Source organism: Ambystoma mexicanum, chromosome 4q, assembly GCF_040938575.1.
Source record: "Ambystoma mexicanum isolate Mex_15411 chromosome 4q, UKY_AmexF1_1, whole genome shotgun sequence".
In the NCBI taxonomy this organism is placed as follows: domain Eukaryota; kingdom Metazoa; phylum Chordata; class Amphibia; order Caudata; family Ambystomatidae; genus Ambystoma; species Ambystoma mexicanum.
Genome location: NC_090928.1, coordinates 190,790,468 through 190,814,447, shown reverse-complemented (window position 1 = coordinate 190,814,447; position 23,980 = coordinate 190,790,468). Strand labels below are relative to the sequence as shown.

Here is a 23,980-nt window from a genome sequence, read left to right as displayed (position 1 = left end):
GTCATCCATTTTAATTTTCTCCTTGGTATTCTCCCAACGTGATTTTGCACCAAAATGGTTTTCACTGGAATTTGCTTCTGGATCTTCCCCTTCATGATAACTTTGCTCCTAGGTGTTACCTACCACTGTAATTTGCTATCTGTTCCACCTCATTCTGCTCCTAGGTCCCCATGGTAATTTTGCCCATAGGTTTTCCACTTACTGTAATTTTGTTCCTATGTGTCCCTCCACTGTAACTTGCTCCTATGTCTTCTTCACACTGTCATTTTGATCCTAGGTGTTCCACACTGTACACTCTTCCTAGGCATCCCCCAGTATACTTGCGGCCATTATTAGTCCCCACTACAAATTGTACCTGAGTGTTCCCCACAGTACATGTGCTTCTATGCGTTCTCCTCACTGCCATTTTGCTCCTAGGTATCCCCCACTTTAAATGTATTTGCTTATAATTGTTCCCCCACTCTTACTTTACCCCTAGGTGTTCCCCCACTAGGATATTTTCAGGGATATATTGGCTTTGACACTTCAAGTGCACATTGGGTTTTTGAGCGCCTGTACCATTCACAAACAAGCTCAAATGCCTATTTTACTACACCATATACTAAACTCATCGACTTCGCCACTCAAACAGGGAAACGGATCTCACCATACCAATATACACTAAAAGCATCAGTGCTCTAAATCACTCCCACAAACGTATCTTGTTGGCTGAGAAAACACGTCCGTAGAATGTTGAGTCCATGCACGGATGAATGGTCAGGGTACCGGAATGCTGAGTGCCTGCTTTAACTGGGAGTTCTATGTTTGACAGTTGAGCCTGAAGCTGTGTGAGGCGTGGATAGACAGTGGGTGTGTTTGTCATAAGAACATACATGAAGAGCTACTGAAACCTTGTAACTATGTAAGAAAAGAAGCCTATTCCGGTCTACAAGCCAGGCAATTCTTATGCTACTACAGTGGTACCCATCCCTTAAAAATGGCTGTTCTAAGGCCCATGGTTGTTTTAAAAAAATATATTCTACAGGATTAGAAATAGCCAGGAGCTGGGAACTATTTTGATCCTGCCTGCAGCCTGTGCCTGGTTAGCTTGACAACAACAACAGCCACCAGGAGCTATCAGGAGCTATCAGGAGCTACTTTTGACTCCCCAAACATACCTATGTGTCATTCGCTCAGAATATTTGGAAATGTATCTAAGGGAGCATTCCTAGAAGACATTTAATGTGTTATATATAATGGACAAAGGGATATTGTCTGGCTCTCGTGTGGGACTTAGATGTTCAACTTGCAATTATCCCAGAGGTAGCTTCTTCTTCTCATTGGGTAACGCTGAATAAGCAGGAGCTGGTTTTAGCTCCTGCTCATCAAATCCTTATTTCGATCCCTGATTTTAGGTCTAAAGTGTGCCTTAGGATCTTTATCCTGTGGGCATGTAGACGGCGTGTAAATGTTTTGAAGCTTATAGGTATAGATGTATGCTCTGTGCATTTCTAGTGTAGGAATGTGTTCTCTTTCCTAAGGTGATGGGAGTGGGGAATGTATTGTTTTCCTATGTAGTTTGTAAACAGTAGCTCATTTTTTTAGATTGCGAGTCAAACTAAATTGAATTGTGGGGCTGTTTTCCCAATTTGTAAGGTGTAAGGGAGATGTGTTTTCCTTGTGTGGTACATGAGGATTGCGTTGAGGCGATGTATGTGAGCATGATAGAGTTGGCTGTGCTCTGTAGTCTTGTGTGCGTGCAGAGGGCAGTTGTGCCTGACGGCACATGCGTATTTTGGTTTTGTTGATCCCAGTGTGTTTTGTGTGGTCATGTTAGATTCTGTGAGTGGTGCTTCCATTTAAAATGAAGCCCTGTTTGCATAAGCATTGTGCTTTGGTAGGTGGACGACTGTCAATGATAAGGGGCATGCTCTTTGGTAGCACCAGCTGCGTGTGTGCTTGTGTATCAATGTGGCTGTAGTGGTATCCGGTAATATTATCCCCATATATATGGTTGACATACCTATGGGCGCTGGGAAAAGGGACCCTCAATTGGACCGCTTAGATACTATTTGTAACTCGCCAACTGGAATTTCTAGACGGTTTTTGCGACTGCCACTATGAGTCCCACTTGAAATTACGTTTATGTTATGTTAATATGCATTTATACCGAGCCAAATCACCACCTTAGTGGTATCAGAGCGCCTAGACTGATCTGTGTCGTAGGAAACTGCCCCCGCCAGGGTGTACAAAAGACCTTCCACCTACCGTCTTGAGGATGCCACGTTGCTGAGGGAAACATGATACATCTGGCGCAACTGGCGAAGATACATTTCGTGACGGAGATTCCTTCCATCCGGCCTAAGCGGATCCTGCTAAAGAAATAAAGGCACACAGTATTAAGGACATTACAAGCGCTTTATAAATAAATAAATAAATACATCAAATGGAAGCCTGCTTTACAGTCACACAGTCTACGATATTTATGCAGTGCCAAGTGCACGATGCCAGCATTTTATAGTGCTAACTTCTATCACCTAAACTCTTTCATGTTATGCACTTAAATATGCAATATTCGTGGGGGGCGTGGCTGGCAGCCGCATGGAGCTGACGTGAAAATCAGGCGTCTCCACACTGCGGCCCAGACTACTGACCAAAATCCTGATGAAGTAAGGCCCCTCCCCCAAGATCCTGAATAAGTAAACGGGAGCCCTACCTATGTAAAGGTCCATTCCCATAAGACCCCTGTACCGCCGGAGGGGCTGGGTGGTGTGAATCCGGAGCAAGAAAAATGGTGGCGTGGCCTGACTGAGACAGTGCGTGGCCTGAGAATAGGAGGCGAGAGAACAGCTGGAGTCAGGGAAGGCTGTCCGGGGCTCCCTGTCCCCAATGGTGTCAGGCAGAACACCCATTAGCCCTCTGGGCCTGCTAAGAGCGTGCGGTAGGTGGCTGCATTGCCATAAGGCGAGGAACGGTGGGCATCAGCGGCATCCTGATTAAGGGGAGCAGTCCAGAGCCAAAGTGACTGCCAATCAAGGTCACTCCTGAGAAAGTGGCTCTTGAATGCCTGGACGCCCGTCTGTCTGTGCTCCTGGTGGCACAGCTAGATCCCGGGCAGATGGGAGGGCAACCGGCCAGCAGTTGGTATGGGGTGGACCTCCAGGGCTGCAGAGCATAACCAGCAGGTGAGGGAACAGCCTGGCAGGGAGCAGGAGGCCAGGGGCTCAGAGGTAACCTGGCATCCCCGTAGCAAGATGGTGGATGGGGGACAGCTCTCCTGCCTTGGCGAGAAGAGATTGAGGGCCAGTCTGCATGACTGTGGGGCCCAATAATATACCAGGAAGACTGCCCGCAGACCCGGCATGGTGGTGATGGGGAATTTGCCCCATGCAGGTGACCAGAGGGCCCCCCGCCCACAGAGACGGGCGATCCAGGCCCCTTTACTGAGGAGGTGGGAGAGAAGCAGAACATGACGGGGGCCAGACACAAGAAAGCCTCACAGGCCAACGCCATGGACAATTACACCCCGCACAGAGGCGCTTTGTCGGGTCCGTGGCCGTCACACCAGGCTGGTGGAACAGACGTTGATAGACCAGGATAGCCCCGGAGGCTCACAAGAAGGGGGAATAACCCTCTCTGGCCCTTGTGCTGCAAGAGATTAGGAACAGCAGGGCAGCCCTCGAGAGCAGAATTGGAGAGGTGGAAGGGGATATCTCACTGCTGCATGCAGATCTAAGGAAGGTATCGGACAGAACCAAAGAGGTGGAAAACAGAATCTCATGCTGGAGGACGACTTGCAAGCAATGAAGAGCCCGTTATCTATCCTGCAGGGCACATCACCCAGGTTGGAGCGCCAAGTCAAAGATGCACAGGGGCACTCAATAAGGAATAACATACATATCATCAGTCTGCCGAGAGAGCAAAGGGGGAGTCAATGGAACTGGTTTTTGAACAATGGCTGCCCGACAAGTTGGGAGGCATGGGTTTGTCCTCCTCCATCGTGAGAGCTCACCGGGTACAGGCCCGGCCTCTGCCACCGGGCACCTTTCCACAAGAGGTAATTGCGCAGCTGCCCAACTTTAGGGATAAGGACGCTAACCTTCACCAGACGGGTCCAGTGATGGTCGGCAACGCTAGAGTGATGTTGTTCTCCGACTTTAAAAGAGTGGTGCAGAGTCAACGGCAATCATTTGAGAGGGAGAAGTGAGACCTTAGAAAGAGGGACATCAGATATATGCTCATCTTCCCGGAAAAGCAGTAGGTGATCTCAGAGGGACAGACTTTCTTTTTTAAGACCCCCACCGTATGCGAATGGCTAGAGCACAACAAATGGACAGGCTTCGCCAATGCACGACAAAGGGGGAGAGGAGGATCGGCCCGCCAGAGCTGGGAGATGGAGAGCAGAATGGTATTTGTATTTATTTTATTGGTATAGCGCACCAGGCCCAGGGGCAACCGGGCGCATCACTTAGTTACAACATAAGAAAAACAGACAGAACCATAATTACAAAGTTTACAAGTATAATACAGAATTTACAGGTATAATAATAGCAATGAGAGGACAAGCAGATTATATATACATGTACAAATTAAGCAGAGAACCCAGAGCTAAATGTCCTGGGCGACCAGCCAGGTTTTCGTCAGGTGTTTGAATCACGGGAATGAGGGTTCTGCTCTAAGCTCATTAGGAAGCGTGTTCCAGAGTTTAGCTGCCAAGATAGGGAAGCTATTTCCACCTGATATTTGGAGATTTAAACGTGGAACCTCAAGGCAGTTTAAATGAGCCATTCTGCGGGGTCTAATGGAGTTGTGGAGGGCAAATCGGTTGGCCAGGTAGCAGGGAGCTTGGTTATGAAGGCATTTGTGGGTAAGAGCCAGGGTTTTCAGGGAGATACGGTGTGGGACTGAGAGCCAGCGAATATTGCTTCTGGTGTCGTATATATGTTGGCGCCTGGGAATGTTGAGGGCAGCTCTAATCGCATTGTTTTGGACAATTTGTAACTTGTTTAGGTTGCAGCAATTGGTGCCTAGGTACAGTGCATTGCAGTAATCAATCTTGGATAATACAAGAGTCCTAGCCAGGGTGACACAATTGGTTGCGGAGAGGAAAGGGCGACAGGCTGTAATAAGCTTGCAAGTATATGCCGCTGCGGAAGAGACTGAGTTAGTTTGTCTGGTCAGGGATAGGGTCCAGTCAATGTAGATCCCTAGGGTTTTTGTGTCCTTGGCGGTTGGGATAATATTCCCATCGATGATGAAGGACTTGAACGCAGGGTCGAGTTTGGTAAGTTTTTGGGGCGAACCGAGAATAAGGAGCTCAGTCTTTTCATCATTAAGACAGAGGCCGTGTTGTGCCATCCACGCCTGGATGACCTGGTAGATGACATTGATAGCGAGGGCATCAGCAGTGTAGTCACCTGAGATAGGGATTAGTATCTGGGTGTCGTCAGCGTAGTTCGTGTAAGTGACACCCACATAGTCCAAGATATCGAAGAGAGGTTTGGTGAACACGTTATACAACGTGGGTGAAACACAAGATCCTTGTGGCACGCCACAGGAGACAGGTGCAGGTGGGGCGGCTGCTAGTGGAGAGAACACGTGCATTGATCTATTGTCTAAAAAGGAGCTAATCCAGGTTGTAGCTTTATCGGAGAAGTGTGCAGCTGATTTAAGGTGGTGGCAGAGAATTTCATGATTGACAAGATCAAAGGCCACCGAGAGGTCCAAGAGGAGTAAGAGAGCAAGTTTGCCTTTGTCTTTTAGATCTTCAATCTGTGCTTTTAAATCTATGAGGGCAGTTTCAGTGCCGTGACGTGGACGGAACCCAGATTGCCTAAGTCCCAAACGTTTGTTAGATTCAAGGTAATCTTGAATTTGTAGATATGCTGCACGGTCGAGGATTTTTAGTAAAAACGGGACCGTGGTGATTGGCCTGTAGTTTGTGGATATACTAGCGTCCAGGGTAGGTTTTTTCAATAGGGGATGACCCACGCGTCCTTTAGATTGTCAGGTACAATCCCAGAGCTAAAGGAAGAGTTGATGAGCGTAGTAATGAATGGCGCTAGGTCATGAACTGCTTCCTTGATTATAGGTGCCGGGCAGAGGTTGCCTTGGCAATTGGTCGGTTTAAGGCTGGTGATGATCTTTTCCACTTCAGAAATGGAGAGTGGAGAGAAGCTAAAAGGAGTCGGAGAGTCTGGGATGGGGTGGTTTAGGGTGGGGTAAGGGTTGGGTTGTGGGTTGGATTGTAGGCTTGATTGTTTGTTATTGATTTTAATTTGGAGGGTGGCAATCTTGCCGAGGAGAGCCTCTTGGATTTTGGTACACCAAGTGCTATCTTTGATGCAAGTTTCTGGTGCAGTGACAGGGGTTTCAAGTTCTTTTAGGATTCTAAACAATTCTTTGGTGTTGGATTTGGCTTGTTCGATACGTTTGTTGTAAGGTCTTTTTTAGCCTGGAATATGGCTTCCTTGTAGTTAAGGGTGGCCAGGAGGAGGCATGATTTGTTGACTGCGGACTGGTTGCTTTTCCAATGTGATTCCGCAATTCCTTTTTCTTTGCGCAGGGTTCTGAGCTGGGGTGTGAACCAAGAGTTCAGGTGGGCTCGAGGTTCGGGTTTTCTCAGTTTGGATGGGGCGATGATATCTAAGGCTGTTTGCATAGCGAGGTTGAAGGGGTCAACCATAGCCGTGGGGTCGGAGCATGAGCGAACCTGGTCATTGTGAGCTGGGAGGAGGAGGGGGAGGAGTCTGTTGCAAGTGATGTCACGTTTATTACGGGTGGCAGTAGCCGGTGCAGTGGTAGGAGAGAGGCAGGCAGGTTTAGACTGAATGTTAAACGTAATTAAGTTGTGGTCGGTCCATGCATACTGTTGGTTAGAGATGATATGGATAGGACAATTGTGGAAGGCTAGCCAGTCGAGGGTTCTGCCCTTAACGTGGGTAGGTTGGTTGATAAGCTGTATGAATCCTGCATTCATAAGCATATTATCAATAGTCATGGCAGCAGTGTCATTGGGATCAGTGAGGCCCAGGTTAAAGTCCCCTAGTATCGAGGCCTCGGGTTTGGTGTTATGAATGATGATGTTAGAGAGGTCCTCAGCGAAGGTGGATAGCGGCCCAGGTGGGCGGTAAAGTAGATGGAAGGTGATAGAGTGGTTAGGAGTGACGGCTAGTTTGGCTGTCAGTGCTTCCATAGAGGAAAAGTGATGCACAGAGGAGAGGTGGAAGTTTAGAGCATTTTTATGGATGATGGCAATGCCACCACCTTTGGACTGGTTAGTGTTACGATCGTGGCTGATAATGTTGTAACCTGGAGGGATGGCAAGGGAGAGTAGTGGGCCAGAGGCTGCGTGAAGCCAAGTTTCGGTGATAGCCATAAAGTCGAGGTCGAGGGTGAGAATAAGGTCAGCCACTTCTAGAGCGTGAGCCGTGAGTGATCTGACATTGATTAGTGCACCCCTATTATTGCTAGTGTTAGGGAGGTTGGGGTGAGGTGATGATGGGTTTTTCAAGTGTGTGGATGCGATAGAGGTGAGAGGCTGTTTGTTAAGATGCACAGAGTGATGGGAGGCGTGCGTGAGTCACGAGCCAAGTCTGGCATTTCTCAGGGTTATGGAACATGGTATGTTTGGTGAAGGTCTGGAAGAAAGTGTTGGAGCCATAAGGCTGGGTTGTTAAGGTAAGGGTTGGTGTGGTGAGCAATGGACGGCATAGTCATGGTGTTGTGACGATTGGGGTAGTGGAGGGAGGCGGTGGTATAATTGGGTACTGTCCCACCGGTGTGCCAGGTGAGGTAGAGTAGGGTGGGCAGTATTCTTGCAAATAGAATAGTGAGGGTGGAGGGCATGTTGGCCTAATACAGTCTAAAAGCAGATGCCTACCAGATCTACAAAAAGGGTGGTTGAGGTAGAGGTGCTGTCGTAGGCAATTGCACACAATGATAAACAACAATAACAATGACCACCGTAGATGCAGTGGCGTGCACAGAATATAAGGCAGCAGTAACCGCAGTAGCAGTGTATTAGGGTACAGATACCTAGATACCTAGATTCGATTTTAGCAGAGGGAGCCAAAAAGGCAGTAGATTAAAATGCAGAAAGGCACAAATTCAAATGCATAATCCAAACATACCTAGATTCGATTTTAGCAAAGGGAGCCAAAAAGGCAGTAGATTAAAATGCAGAAAGGCACAAGATCAAATGCATTAATAACGAACACATAAATTTTATTTGTCTATGAGGAGAGGGGATAGTAGAGACTGGGACACATAGCAGATGCTGGTAAGGTAATAAAGGGAGCAGATTGAGTGGATAAAGGGCGCAGGTGGAGTAGGTAAGACAAATATGGATTACTCACAACCTCATAAGAAACGAGCAGGGGGTATGGCCCTGGGCTCTGGTCAGCTCTGGACAGTCTCTGGACAGGCTCCTGAAGGCTCGGAGATGGAGGAGGAAGAGAGAGTTAAGCTGGTCAAGGATGGGACTTTGAGGCTTGAACACCGTGAAAAGGGAACTTGAACATTTTATGGACTGCTGTGTTGCCATGTGGTGGAGTGGGTGGACTTCAGGTGGAGAGAGGGGCCACCGGGCTGCAGGCAGCAGGAGGGGCTGGAGGGCCAGCCCCAGTGTATGTGCTGGGAAATGCAGGAGGGTCTGGGGGTTGGTTGGATGTGGGTGCGCCGCTGACTTTGGGCCCTCAGGGAAGGGTTGCGGACATGTGGTAATGGGAGGGGAGCAATGGTAGGGAGTGGGTTAAATAATGGTCCGGGGAGCTAGCATCTCGGAACTGTCAAGGACCGAGGGTGTAAAGAGAAGACTCCTCCTGGTTGCATGATCGTTTGTTGGTTACTTGGGGCCATTTGGGAAAATGGGCTTGTGGGGTAGGGCTGCGGGGCAGGCTCTAGGGACGGGGGCGACAGATGCTTCTAGGGTTGGAAGTATGGGGAGGGAGGAACACATGGTGATTGGAAGATTTTAGGGGAGACATAGGACCCGATGAGCAACCAGTCGAGACTCGTGGGGCGTGGGCTTGGTGGGGTAACTAATTGTTAGCTGTGCACAGCCAGTGCGGACCTCAAGTTTGGTTTTGGCAGGGAGATATGGTCAAGCGGGGGCATACAGCAATTCCTGCGTCGTCATAGCCCGGACGTGGTCATGCTGCCAGAGACCCACCTATGGAGCAATAACTGTCGATTCTTGGGAAGAAATGTATACTCTACAGTGTTCCATGCAGGGTTTGAGAGGGGCTTTAGGGGGGTAGCCATCATCTGCAGGAAAACGGTGCCGTGAGTCACCAAGCACCTCAAGATGGATACCAGAGGGCGTTATCCCCAGCAGGAATGGACTGTTATGGGAACAGAGGGAAGTAATCCTAGAGGATGAGGCAGACACTCTCCTTGTTGGTAGAGACTTTAATGACACAATGCAAGCAGATAGGGACAGGTTGACAAAGGCTATAGAAAGAGGCATGTGGTTGACCAGGGTTTATGAGTGGGCAGCAGCGCTAGGTTTGATAGATGTCTGGAGGGAAAGGCACTCCACAGAGAGGGGCATCTCATTCCACTCAGGGGCTCATGGTTCTCTGTCCAGGATTGGTTATATCTTTATTACAGGGGATCATTCCCTTAGGGTCTGGAGGGTGGAGTATCAATCTAGGGGTGTCTCCAAACATTCTCCCCTTATGTTCCAATGGGGTATCGGGAGGAGGAAGCCCCAGGGGATGTGGTGATTAAAATAATATGACTTGCTGTTCCCAGGAATGTGAGAGTTACTGGGGGAGGCCACCGATAACTATTTTCATGAGAATTAGGGTATGGTCGACAGTGCAGAGCGACCGCGTGGGAAGCCTATAAATCCACCATGCACCAAACTGCGCTGGTGGAGGTAAAGAAAAACAACAGGGTAAAATCTCCAGGAAGTAAGCAAGGCAGAGACCAGGGTGAAGGAGCTAGAATAACAGTGTGCAATGGACAACTCGGAGCTGAGTCATCAGGACCTTCGCAGGGCAAAAGACAAACTAAGGGAGCTAACGCTGGATGAGTCGAAACACTTGATCTGGCTAAGTAGTGGGCGAGTGTACGAGCAGGGGGATAAAACGGGAAACTGCTAGCCGGCATTACTAGGCAAGAATTGGATGACAGATGGGTCCCAGGCATCACAGACACCCAAGGTGTTCTGAGGGAGGAAGATCAGGACATAGGGGACATGTTTGGGGCATACTATGCAAAATTATATTCAGTGGTGCTGAGGAGGAGTGAAGCAGAGGTGAGGGCTTACATGGAACATCTTTCTCTGAAACGATCTTTCTCTGAAACGGTTAACAGTAGAGCAAACAACAGCCTTAGAGGCGGATCTAACCTTATCAGAAGTGTGGATAGGAACACAAAACAACTGCAAACGGGCAAGAACCCAAGCCCACTGGGTTCCCTCTGGTACTCTGGAGATTGCTAGGGGATAGGACTAAGCCATCTTTTGGCCCTGTTTCAAGAGAGCAGAGAGGAAGGTAGGTTCCCCCCAGATATCAGAGATTTGGTCATCACAGTGATTCACAAAAAAACGGAAGGCCAGGAGGCCTAAAAGTTTTATAGACCCATTTCCATTTTCAAGAGGGAGGTTAATATTCTGGCTTAGACATTGGCTAATAGGTTACTTGCGGTCCTACCTGATCTGGTACATAGAGATCAAAACGGCTTTGTGCCAGGGACATCAACTCGCCTCAACCTAAACCGGTTGTTCGGAGTGGTCACGTCAGTGAGACAGCTGCCTGGGCAAAAACGCAATACTGTCCCTCGATTCTTATAAACCTTTGACATAGATTGGGCCTACATGTGGAGGTCTTGGAGAGGGTGGGCTTTGGACCAGCATGTATTGGCTGGGTACGGCTTCTTTATGCATCCCCAAAGGCAAGAGTCAAGGTACAATGCCTAAATTAGTTTTCAGAAATTGGTTAGCTGAGTTGCTTATTTTAATTTTATTTTTGTTGAGCATTTGTAAGGCACCTTATACAACAGAAGTGTGTTTCAAAGCGCCACAAGGCTAAATAAAAAGGGAACAGGGGAAATAATAACACTGGCAAAACAGTAAAATACAGTCATAGTCCTACTAGCCCTTTGGCATTCGGGTGTGCAAATGTATGCAAATGCTTATTCAAATGTTCTTGATTAGGAAACAAACTTATTTGAATAGCAATTTTGTACTCATATTTCTAATGTCGCTGGGTGTTATTTGTACCCAAGACATAAAATAAGCAACAATACCGCATTTTTGTGTACCTCTGCAGTAATATATTAGTGAGACAAGTTTCTGTAAAATGTAAAGGTTTGCTGCATGAATGGACACTAGGGGTGTCACGGTATTAGTTTTATGACGGTACAATAACCTTCTTGCCAAACGACGGTATATCATGGTTATCGCGGAATAGCAGGTGGAGTAAATTCATCTTAACAAATATTTTCTAAAAGGTCATAAATTGTCAGATTTATCATCACAAACAAAACCAGACACCCAGGGCCAGAATTGGGCTTTTCAACATGCTTTCCACTGAAATGCCACCCCTTGCTTCCACCAAACACAAACACACGTGTGGAGAGGAGGAGGGTGGTGGGGGGGAGGCCTGCTGCGACTGGCAAAGCAAACTGAATAGCTTTTTTAAGTGGTCATTTAGGCTTTTAGCTCCCCCACTGGCTACTGGTGAAGATGAACATGTTGCCATCTTGATAACCTGCATGCCACAGATCAATGGAGTCTGATGGTAGTATATGCTTGTGCGCATACACACACACATGCACATGCACACGCACTCTCTCTTTACATTACAGCCTTTAATTTACTTCCGGGCCAAAAGGTGTTCAGTAATCACGGACATGTTACCCTTTGGTATGGCAGCAGGGAATACCCACAGAGATGGGTAAATTTCGCAGTGTGACTTATTACATGTAAATTCAATGATAGAACCAGGGAAATCCCCCATTGTCATATATTTAGAAAACATTATCCATTATAAATATATAAACCCCAAAGCCGCCAACCCAAAGTCCCGGGAGGATAGCTCAGCGGCAACGTGCGTGCCTTGGAAGCAAGACGACACAAAGCAACACAGGTTCGATCCCCGGGTCGGCGCTTAGAAACCTCTGGGTGTTTAAGCGTGTTGTAAATACGCAACTAAGACAAAAACAATTACGCAACTAAATAAACAAAAACAATTTCTTTAACAGCGCCTCGATGCCCGCGGGCTGTGTGAGCGCTTTAAAATAAAATGTAAATAAAAAAAAAAAGTAAACCCTTTTCCTTCTTGCCACTGTATTTATTCTTCCTATTGCTAACATATTGATTATGTGTCAGGCACGTGTGGTTTATGGAATGGCATTAAAAACTGCTCAAACTGAAACTACTTGGCAGACGGCACATCCAACAGTGCAAGACCAAGACTGCGCAGCACTTGCTTACTGCAGCCTTTCCAAATCAGATTGAAAAGCACACTCAAAGGTATGAACGGTACACCGGTATAAACAATGTGACGGTTATTATTGTTCAATTAAGTGGTTCACGGTATCTTTAAGTGGTATACCGTAATACTATTACATCCCTAATGGACACCAATAAATAGATATGATAAAAAGGCACTGAAAACAGTTTTCACTCCAACGCTCTGTGCAGCAGAGTGCAGTCGGTTTTGCACAGGGCAGCGTCCCATATACTGTTTGCTTGCCCCATCATTTGCTGTGTAGGGAGAAGTTCAAAACTTTCATAAATCAAAAAGTTACGAACGTTAAAGTCATAGCTGGAGACTAAGTACATAGTATGGTGTTGCGGCAGCCAGGGGATTGCCAACTTCAGGCAGACTAGATGGCCCTTGCCTGTCCTTGATATTAACTGTTCTCAATATAGCTTTAAATAACACTTTGGGGGAAGGTAGGGATGGTAACAGCCCTCAAGCCTGAGCCAGGTTGTCCCAAGTGCATCATTCCAGCCGTCCATGTCCACAAAAGTGATGTTTCCCTGTTTGCACTCTGAGCTGCCATCGGGGGTGTCCATACATCTTGTGTTTGTTTTTAAAGGAACCAAGCTTTGTGCAATTCATGTTTCCCTTAATAAGAAATTACACATATGTTCGTGATTGGAAATCACTATTTACAGGACTTGGAGGTGGACCAGGAGATGAGCAGTTGAGTGGGCAGGACGGCTTAATGGGGAACTCTGGTAGGTCTAGGTGGGCTGGGTCTTAGTTAGGTACTACAGTGGAGACTCGGCCTGAGACACCGCCTCCAAGAACAAGGTGAAGGCTGGTCAGAGTTGCAGCCATCCGTCATGAAATGAGGGCACTTAATTGTGGATTCCACTTGCGTTCCTGGCCTCCTGATTGGCTATCCACCCTAACCCCGCAAAGGTGTTAATATATAATGCAATCATAATCGTAGAGCAAAGCAAGCTCTATATACAGACTGGATGGAACGATTGATCCAGAGTTTGCGTAAACAACAAGTTTGCTTTATGTATTAATTAGGTAAGAGGAAAGAAAGAAAGTGACTAAGCAGAGTTGATGGCATAGCCAGTAAAGAACTGGGCAAACTAGGCGGAATATTGTAGTTTGCATACATCTCACTTTGAGGGTAGCTGTTATGATACGATAGGTTATTTACAATGTGCTTAATACCCAGAGGTTTCTAAGCGCGACCGGAGATCGAACCTGTGTCGCTTTGTGTCATCTTGCTTCCAAGGCGAGCACGTTGCCCCTGAGCTATAAAGAACAAGGCCATGAGAAAGAATGCAAAAGGAGTTTGGGATCAACTCATGGGTTCAGCACCAGTTGCACAGATGTATTCAAGTTGCAGGTCACAAAACTAGATTTTCCATAAAAAGCATTTGACTGTGTGATAATGTACATTTTGAATGTAAAATGTTTACTTGTCAATGGGCTGAGCAAGTGGGCATGCCCAGGTGAAAGGAGAACGCACAAAACACTTATCTCATTTGGATGCCAAATCGGCAATATTTTTTAAACACACAGCAAAATATAAATGTACTCCAAAAATGTGACGTTCCATATAATACATTATTTCCACAAACAGCATTTCCTACTGGCAAGTGGTCCAGAGGAACACATGGATCTCAGCCCCGCTGGAGTGTCACATGGTGGTGAGGCCCTATCCCCTGTACACCATGCCCTACATGGGAGGCGCCACCGGGCGGCAGCTCCCCTTTCTTACCGGGCCCAGCTGCCCCCCGGTCCCTCCGCCCCCTGCCTCGCCGGGGAGCCTCTGGTTGCCGTGCCCCATTCTGGCTCCAAATTCCCCTGGAAAGGGATCTCAGCGACACCATCGCCCTCCCCCACTCGCCAAACCCCCTTCGCCCCTCCTCCTAAAGTAGGGTGAGTGGGATGGGAAAAAGACTCAGAGGTGGCTTTGCGGGCTCCAGGCGAGGTGCAGGTACGGCGGCGACAGTCAGGCAGGATGAGGCAGAGACAACATGCTCTCCCTGTCCTCCAGGGCCCTATTTAAGCCCCCGGACTGGTGCCTCTGCACCCAACCCCGACCTCCCGAGCCCACGAAAACCTCCCTGCTGGCCCCCCGCTGGGGGGCCAGCCTAAACAGCCATTTGCCTGCTCCTTCCCCTCTGGCCACCCCCTGCCCGCCCAACCTGGTACCCCCGTAATGGCAGGGTTTTGCCTTTGTGGGCTGAGGAAGGGGGCATGCCCAGGGGAAAGGAGAACACACAAGACACTTCTCTCATTTGGATGACAAAACGGCCGCATTTTTTAATCACACGGCAAAACATAAAGGCACTCCAAAAATGTGACGTTCCATATAATACATTATATCCAAGAATAACATTTAATACACGAAGGGGCGTCGCATTGTCGTGAGGCCCTATCCCAGCCCCACCATGCCCTACACGGGAGGCGACACCGGGAGGCAGCCCCCCTTTCTTACCTGGCCCAGCTGCCCCCCAGTCCTGCCGCCCCCGGTTGCTGTGACCCATTCCAGCTCCAGAGTCCCCCGGAAAGGTATCTCAGTGTCCCCATGGACCTCCCCCACTCACCACAGGGGTGCGCTGTAAGATGACTCATGTTACGTCAGAGATGGATTCCAAGTAAAGTATCTAATTGCTTGGCTCTAGGTATATACCCCTGTAATGCAGAGACCATAATGCTTCAATTGCCTGAGACACGTCTCTTGGATAGACCTTTCCCCTCCACAAGACATATTTGTGACAAAAGTGCCAGCCACTCCTGAATAGTGGGGCCTTTGACCTATCCAAAAGAGCACAATAATCTGCTCACTGGTAAGGGAATAGTATAATTAACCTTTTTTTCAATTGACTTCAGATGAAGTAAGAAAACCCCTACACTAACATGCCAGAAGTTGGGAGAGCAATGCATTTGACAATTAATTACATTCATTTTTTTCAAATGTTTTCCTAATCTTGGAACAACATGTGTGCAGCTTGGGATACGGCCAGATCATATGAACCATTGTTCTCACCAACAATCAGTTGACTCCCTAATACTCAGTGTATGTAGGCAGCATGGTGCATAGTGCATGCATGATGTGGTATTTTGAACTTGATCTATTTTTAATACTGAAGGAAGTGTAGAGAAAAAGATCCCAGTATGCTTGGACATCCATCTCATCATTTCCACGTGTTTAAAATGACCTTCATTTGGTCATGGTAGGTTTAAGTGACCTTGGTCGGCCTCATGTTTTCTGTTTTGCCCCCCCCCCAATATCCCCTCACTACCCCATGCCCCCACCACCGGCCCGGCTTCTGTGACAGAGTTCAAGACGGAAGTCAACTGTGGGTATCAAGTGGCAAGACCGTTCGGCGAGCGCAGCTGGACGAACGGCTGTAAGCTGGCCTACACAGTGGCTCAGGGTCAGGAATCATTGTCTCAGTGCTGTTCTGTGGCTCTGAAGCACTGGTTGAGACATCTTGGATGTCTTTAAGTGACTGTGGCTTGACAATGGTCAGCGTTGCAGTCGGTTATGGATCGAGGAACTCGACTGGCTCGAATATGTCCTTTAAGATGGACTTCAGTAGATGCTCGTCAGGGCACTTCTCCCAGCTTCTTCAGTGGGCTGGTGTCGTCCTTTGAGGTGGACAGCCCAAACCTCGGGAGTGTGTTTCAGGCAGCTGCCTTGTCCTTGGTTGTAGGTTCAGAGACCTTCTGGCACATGCTGTGTGTTGGCTGGGTACCAGTTCTGGAAACGGCTGAAGGATCCTCTAAGTTATTTTCTCCCTCTGTTCCCTTGAAGAAATTTAGGGGAGGGGTCTGGCTTCCCTCTTTGGATATCCTGTCCTTCCTTTGCTGGCGGAAGATGTAAGGCACACTGTACCTTCAGCCAGGGTCCAAGGTTGAGTTTTTCTTTCTTACTTCTTATGAAGTCCTCAGATGATCTTCCAAAAGGGGGGCTCAGCCCTCTTTTAAAGCTAAGTGCGCCAGAGTGATTGGTGTAGGCTAAGCCTACCTTAGTGAACCAATCCTGGGGTTCCTGCCAACAATCTTCTATATGCTCGAGGCCATAACCAGAGTGCTTTGCAACAGGAAAGGTGAAGGGGTGAAAACAGGAACAAGGTGTGCCCCACAATTAATATGGCGAATTCCTGCACTCAACAGAAAGAGCTCTCGGCTCACTCCCTTGTACTACTAAGTCCCACCCATGTTCCTGTCTGTTGTGTTCAAAGAGTCTCTCTGGTTAATGGTCCTCCCTGTGTGGTTCCTGTTAAAGCTGCAGGCCTCCCTTGAAGCTGCTGATAGACCAGACTCTTTGGCTCCTGCAAACCACATTCTCGTACCTTATGAATGGGGTCACCCTTGCGGGGTGGCCTACTGTAACAAAAGACCCAGACATGTCAGTTCACTTGTCATTGATACTGAGGACGGGCAATGACTTCAGGTTGGCACAGTTACATATGAAAGGCTGTCAGGTTTTCTGTCTCCTTTGCTATCCTCTGCAGCAAGGCCCCCTGGGGGCCTGTTGGAAGTACCCTCTGTTGGTATGTTCATCGCTACCACCAGCTGCCAGGCCTAACAAAAGTGCAAGGTGGTTCCATGGAGCCTGTGCCAGTTAATCCGGCTGTCCATGGTAGGGGGAAGTTTGGCCTCCCACATCCACCGATGTCATCATGCCCTCTTTAGCTGTCACATTCCAAATCAATATGACGGGAGGCCTGTGACTGTAGGCGGTGTCCAGGCCAGAGAACACAGGTCTATGCTTTTGCTGTGGTATGAGCACAGGAAAATGTGTGTGGATTAGCCACACATGTTCCCGAGGTCAGTCTAACATCATTCCATTGAATAACAAATTTCAAAAAGCCCAGGCGTGCGGACGCCCCCACCATGCGGATGGACGAACTCCTCATAGGTCAACTCACCAAAAAAGTTTTTGGGATATGATTGATCAATGGCAAAGGCCTCACTTGTCCTGTGAAGAGGCTGCCCCTCAGAGTTGAGCACTTGTCACAAAATCTTTATTCAATATGAAGGTTGCCTATTTGAATCCTGTCAGTGCTGACCTACATTTGCACTTATGTGAAAACAAGACCCCTTTGTGCAATGTTTGTCATTTGTACTGAGAAGTGTAAAACAAATTTGTGAATGCAGGCATTATCGCCTGTAGTCTTATGTTTTTTCACTTTGCAGTGCAGAGTAAACACTCCCTGCTATTTATGCATGCCAGGCCACATTTTTAATGGATTCCTATGCAATCCACCTGTTTTTTGCTTGCAAAAATCTGGAGGATTCCAAAGGAATCCACATCATTCACGCCTCCATGAAAATGTCACGCTGGCGTAAATGCTCTAGCACATGTATGGCGTATAGGAAAAGAGTTCCTTTGCAAAAGTGGCCAATTGCACCCGATTTCTTTGTGAATACAGTTTAGGATGAGATGTTCCTATCGGTCATAGATGTTATGACAAGCACAACTAATGGCAAAAACTCAATACTTACTGAATTGGCCCCAGCGTGACCATCTGCCAAGATACTTTTGCAAATAAATGCACATTAACTATGTTTAACCTATACCACATTCAAGTTTCAATATCTTTAACTGGATTAACTGAAAACATGATTCTGCATTAAACATTTTCCCTGCTATTTAAACTGTACAAAGGCAGCGAGTAAAATGGAATTTCCACCACGGCTGAAGGTAACATGGTAATCTCAAGACCTACCAATCATAGGGGGCGGGGGGGCACGAACTGGGCCATAATCCGGCCTAGTGTTGTATAGAGAAGGAGCACCATGTTTTCTGCATTTTTTTCGGTCTCTGTTTTTACACACGTCATTTTCTGTGATATGTATATGTTGTGTTCCAACTTGGGGTATTGCAGCCACTCTTTCCCCTTTCCCCCTCAGACTGCACTCTCGATACCCGCGTGGTGACAAAAAAAGGCAACTTTCGGGCAAGCCAATGTGCTTTGAAACCACTATGGTGTGGGTATGGCGCAATATTAAGGATTTCTAAAAAATGAATATCAAGAAAACAAAGGAATGATGTGCGAATACGTGTTCAATAGGGTGTACAAGTAAAGCTGAAAACCGCGAAAATCAGCAAACTGGGAAAACGGTGTCCTCGACCGTCTATCCATACCTCTCAATCATTTGTTACAAAGGCGGGTGAAATCACCCGATTTTGTTTTTGGCGATTGAGACGCCCATTGGAATTAATGGGAGTGCAGGAGGCTTGGCGGGTGAGTCAGCCCTTTACAGGGCGGGTGACACCCGCCAAAAGCGTGTGAGTTGAGAGCTATGTCTATCCGCGTTTGTTCTTCGTCGCCCTGTTTAGCGGAACTGGCGCTGCACGTCGTGCAACTAATGCCTAGTCAAACGCGAGTCCCGTTCCTTGCCTGACAGCAGGCCGCTATCACACGGCCTGAACGTGTGAAGCAACGGTTCCCTGCTGCGTTGCTACTGTATACAACCCCAATAAAGGCAGGAGCCACCTTGGCTTTGTGGCCACGCTAATGATATCTTGATAGGCAGTCTGTGATCCCCTTGTGGCAGGAAGCTGTTTATAGTACAGTAACATCGCGCGCCCCATTGTCCGCGCTCCCTTGCTCAACTTCATGACTATTACCATGATAAAGAGGCGTGTCATTCCTGCTTCCTCCACCTCCCCCCTCCCGTCGAGGCCCCGCCGTTCTCTGACTCTTGAATTTCGCTTTGATACCCCCCCTGACACCTGGCTCTTCTCCCAGACGAAGTAATTGCCAGGGCTCAAACAGGCGACTCCACACCATAAAAAGAAGCGAGGGTTGGGTGTGAGAACTTACCGCGTCTTCTCGGGCCATGTTCTTCTGCTGTGGCTTCAACTGCGACCGTGGGAGCTGGGAAAACAGCAACTGCGGGGAATAATGCGAGACATACCATGAGGAAAGTCGGGGTTGTGTCGCAGTTACCCAGCATACACCAGGGCCTTCAAATGTGTGTGGCAAAGTAACAAAGCAAACGCTTATGTTATGCGGCAAGAGTCATGCTGTGCAGGACAAACAGAGGCATACAGTTAAAAAAAAACAGCAAAGCGATAAAAGCCAGGTTGCACTATGATTCATTTTAAATGCGTGTCTATTTTTTTATTGAAGCAAGGGGCTATAGTATGCGATACCCCGGCGCGGGAAATTGTAGTTGAACTGGAAAGAAGAGAGGGAGAGTGTTTACATGGTGTTAGGAAGCCAGGCTCAACAAGGGGAAAAGGGAGGAAACAGCTCGGCATTCATATTCAAAGACAACAAGCAGGCACTATTCAAGAACAGGGGAATGTGTATTGGGACCCAGACAGACCCCCTGGCAATGTTTTGAACTTTGACTGTTCGATCTGTACCCGAGCCCATTGAAACGCTCGCGCTCTCGCTAGGAACTCTTTGGGATTTTCGAACGAGTTTCCAACTGGAGTGCTGGCGCAGGGCTCTTACGAGATAGCACGTGTTTACAGTTGCGCGTTCACGCTCAAGATGGATAAAACAACCATCTCCACATTCTCATAATGTCCTTTTTTTATTCCTACCTGAGGCGAGTAGGCACGCACGCAGGCCTTTCCCCTCAGTCAGGCAAGTAGGAGAATAAGGGCTGAGCCTGTAGTGTTTTGAGATTGAAAAGATTTATACTAAATTCAGCTGCTCCATATGAGGTTTTTGGACCATATATCTCAAACAGAAAAATAATGGCCAGCCTCCTGTTTAAACATACCAATTGAAATGAAAGGGCGCCAATAGTCGCATCAGATTAGCAGTGCAGCAGAAATGCTAAAACCTACCTGACTTCACACGGAGCCTGTACAAATCATTTTAATGGGCAGCGGAATTCTCACCATGAGATGCAGTGACTGCCGCAGCAATGCACGCCCTGCACTGGTAATACCACAGTTGAGCAGTTGAGTCTTAAATGATGTTGAAATCAGATGCTTTTGTAGGGTGCTCCCATTTAAGTCAATGTTAAATGTTAAAGGTATTTGTATCGCGCACCGTCACCAACAGAGTTGGTCCCCAGGCGCTCTGGCGGATCTGTAAAGGAGAATGTGGGATGGGTTAGTAGGTGAAGCGGGAGTAGGATAGTGTGAGGAGTGGTGTTCTGTTGGTAGCTTCAACTCGGTATACACCGGGTGCTGAGCTTTGGTGCGAGTATCAGATCAATGTCAGTCCTCGTGTATTGTTGGTGTGGCGTATGTGTTGCTGCGGTGTTGTGAAGTGTGTGCGGGTTGTTGTGCGAGAGATGGTTGTGTGAGATTTTTGAGTGAGATAAGTCTGCAGAAATGCTGAGTTTTTTGTTAGTGGGTTGTATGAAGTTTAACATGCTAACATTCAGAACTCTGTCCGAGTGTCGCGCTCGCAAATCCTCCCAATCTCATCACGGTGGGTGAAGGAGTTACGCCTGGCAGGGTTTTAGGTTTGTGTGAGGTGCTCCTTGTGCTGTTCTAACGTGCTCTGTAAGTGATCTGACTGCTCCTCGCCGTTCTATTCTAGCGAGCTCTGTGGGTGTTCTAAAGTTGATGGATTGATTAATGTGGTTTGGGTGTCTATTCTCCTCCTTGGGTGCTGGAGCTGGTGTTGTGGTCTCCTCTCACAAACTTTCTATCTAAATGTGTCTGCTGGGGGTTTGGATATGGTACGTCTGGGAGGCAGTGGATGATTCATTTAAGGGCGTTTGTCTCGGTCTGAGTATGTGATCAGTCTATGGTGACCTACCTCCTTTTGTGGCTATTTCCCATGATATCTTATGGTTTGTCGTGGGGTCCGTTCTTTGGGTTCTGTGTATGTCTATTTTGGGAGTGACCAAGGTTGGTGTTATTTCCATTGTTGTTTAACGGGATGGATATTGTAATGCGCCGCTGTTGTAGTTACGCTGCGAAGAGCCATGGTTTGAGGAGTTTCCTGAATGCTAGGTGGTTTGTTGTGTTCCGTATATTCTTCGGTAGGTCATTCCAGGTTTTCGGTGCCTGGTGAGAGAAAGAGTATCCTCTGAGTTTTCTTCTGTTATAGGGTTTTGGTTCCAGGCGGATGTCGGTGCTTGATCTCAGTGTTCTTGTCGGTTGATGTAGGCGTAGGTTATCGCTTAGGAATTCTGCGCCTTGTTTGTGTATTGCTCTGTGCGTGATGCACATGGACTTGAACTTTATTCGCTGTTTTAATGGTAGCCAGTGTAGTATTTTTAGCGAAGGTGTGATGTGTTCTCTTCTGGGTAGCTTGAGGAGGAGTCTGGCTGCCACATTTTGTATGCATTGTAGTTTTCTTAGAAGTCGTTGGGGCATGCCCAGGTATAGGCTATTGGCGTAATCTACTCTGGACATGATCAGAGCGATGATTGTGAGTGTTTTGTTGGTGAACGACAGGAACGGTACCTTCCTTTTTGCTGCTCGCAGGAGGAAGAAACATTTCTTGAGTAGAGCATTTACTTGTGGCTCTTGGGTGAGGTTGTTATCCATCAGGACCCCTAGGTTTTTTTTTTACAGTTGATCATGGTACTGGTGTGGTGCAGAGCTCTCTTGGCCAGGGGATGTAGCTGATGTCTCCTCCCTTTTTTGAAACAATCGTTATCTCTGTTTTGCCTGGGTTGATTTTGAGGTGGTTGAGGTTCATCCAGTTGAATATATCACAAAGGCAACTCTCTAGTGTAGTGTTTCCTTCTCGGGTGTCTTGTATGTTGAAGATTATTTGAGTATCGTCGGCGTAGTTGTAGCATGTGAGGCCGTGTTTTTTGATGAGTTTGATTAGTAGGTACATGTAGATGTTGAATAGAAGCGGGGAGAAATATGATCCTTATTGTACTCCGCACGTGGAGTCTCTAGGTTTGGACTTAAAAGGTTTCATCCATACGGTTTCGGTTCTGTTAGGAAAGATTTGATCCATAGTAGGACGGTGTCTGTTATTCCTACTCCTTCTAATCTCTTTATGAGGATGTCGCGGTTGACAGTGTCGAAAGCTGCGGATAGATCGAGGAGAATCAGGGCAGTACTGTTGTCCAAGTCTGCATTAGTTTTTAGGTCGTGCAATATTGTGAGGAGAGCTGATTCTGTGCCTCTCATTGGTCTGAAACCAACTTGTGCCTGGTCTAGTAGGCAGTGCTCTTCTATGAATATTTTTTGCAGAGGTCGAACATGGTAAATCCAGGAATAATGAGTAAGGAAGGGTTGGAAACATATATATAGCAATATAGTGTCTGGGTTTATATTCAATGGAATTACGTATTTGTTGACAAATCTACATAAGAACTCCACCCATTATTTGCCTTTCTCCCCAACCAAGCACACCGACATGACAAGGAAACTTAATAAACAAACCACAAGTGTAACCACACCTAAAAGTAACACCTAAGGGAATAGCGACATATATAAAGTAAGAAGTAGACACAGAGGGCCTGATTTACAAACATGTTTTCAGTGGGACTTTCCCATGTTAAAACATTTGAGTAAATCATGCCCTGAGCCTCTGCGCGGACTGACTGAAGAATACTGCCTGCCCAGATAACAGCACCATGGGGCGTGGGAAGGCACCACTCTGCACTCTGGCAGACTGGAGGAGGACACATGAAGAGACAACATGAGAATAGAAGTAGTATGAAGAGTTAAAATGGGGTGTGTTAAGTTGGGCCCCTGAGCAAGAAAGACACTGACATCATTGCAGGAGCAATCAACGTTTTTACTATGCTCCAGGTACATCATTCAAGTACATCAGGTCAGGTAATTAAATAGGGACAGGAACATCCACCGGCATCCTCTCTCAGTCACCCCATCATCTCAACTGACATTCATGGAACCACTCCTAACATAACATTCTCTCACTCAGCATTCCACGTCAGTCACTCACAGCATTCCATCCATACAAAGCAGGTTGCAGGTAAAGCTAAGTTACAACAGGGTGCAAGCTATGAGGGAGTCAAGAACAGTAGATCGGCTGCACAACTAGTTTGCTGGCGGGCCGAATTTACCACTGAATGTTAATGTTAAAGGACATATGTACCGCGCACTATCACCACCGTAGTGGTCCCTTGGCGCCCTGGCAGCTCTGAAAGAGGAGGGGAGGTTGAGTTAGTGGGCGGGAGCAGGAAAAGTGCAAGAGAGCAGTGATGTGCTGTTGACAGCCTCAGCCCGGTGGGTCCGTTGGCTGGGCTTGGGGTGTTTTGTGGTCCGTAGTCGTCGTGTGCTGTTGTGCAAGTCTATGTGTGGTTTGTTTTGTTGTTGCATTGTTGTGAAGTTTGTGCGGATTGCTGCGTTTTAGGTTTGTGGTTGTTTGGTTAGAGTTTGAGAGGTGTATGCAGAGGGATGGAATTGTTAGTTGGTTGGTTAGTTGGCATTGCTGTCCTTGCAATTGTGGGATTCCATCTAGGTGCGGCACCTGCTGACAGTCACCTTTCTATCTAGATTTGACGCGAGCTAGGTTCATAATTCTAAGTGTGGCACCTGCTGACAGTCACCTTTCTATCTAGATTTGACGCGAGCTAGGTTCATAATTCTAAGTGTGGCACCTGCTGACAGTCACCTTTCTATCTAGATTTGACGCGAGCTAGGT

General features: G+C 47.4%; 1 protein-coding gene across 4 annotated transcripts in view; it reads right to left on the bottom strand.

Moving 5' to 3' along the window:
* The window catches only part of LOC138467580 (uncharacterized), a 1,374,796-nt gene that overhangs the window by 174,562 nt on the left and 1,176,254 nt on the right, over positions 1-23,980 (bottom strand). For 3 of the 4 annotated variants that reach the window (XM_069607716.1, XM_069607715.1, XM_069607713.1), the window contains exons 10-11: positions 19,253-19,321; positions 2,248-2,354 (exon numbers count right to left, since the gene is read on the bottom strand). In XM_069607716.1, the coding sequence (XP_069463817.1) occupies positions 2,248-2,354; positions 19,253-19,321 (176 nt within the window). The remainder of the gene's footprint in view (positions 1-2,247; positions 2,355-19,252; positions 19,322-23,980) is intronic. The other variant, XM_069607714.1, reaches the window with a different exon arrangement.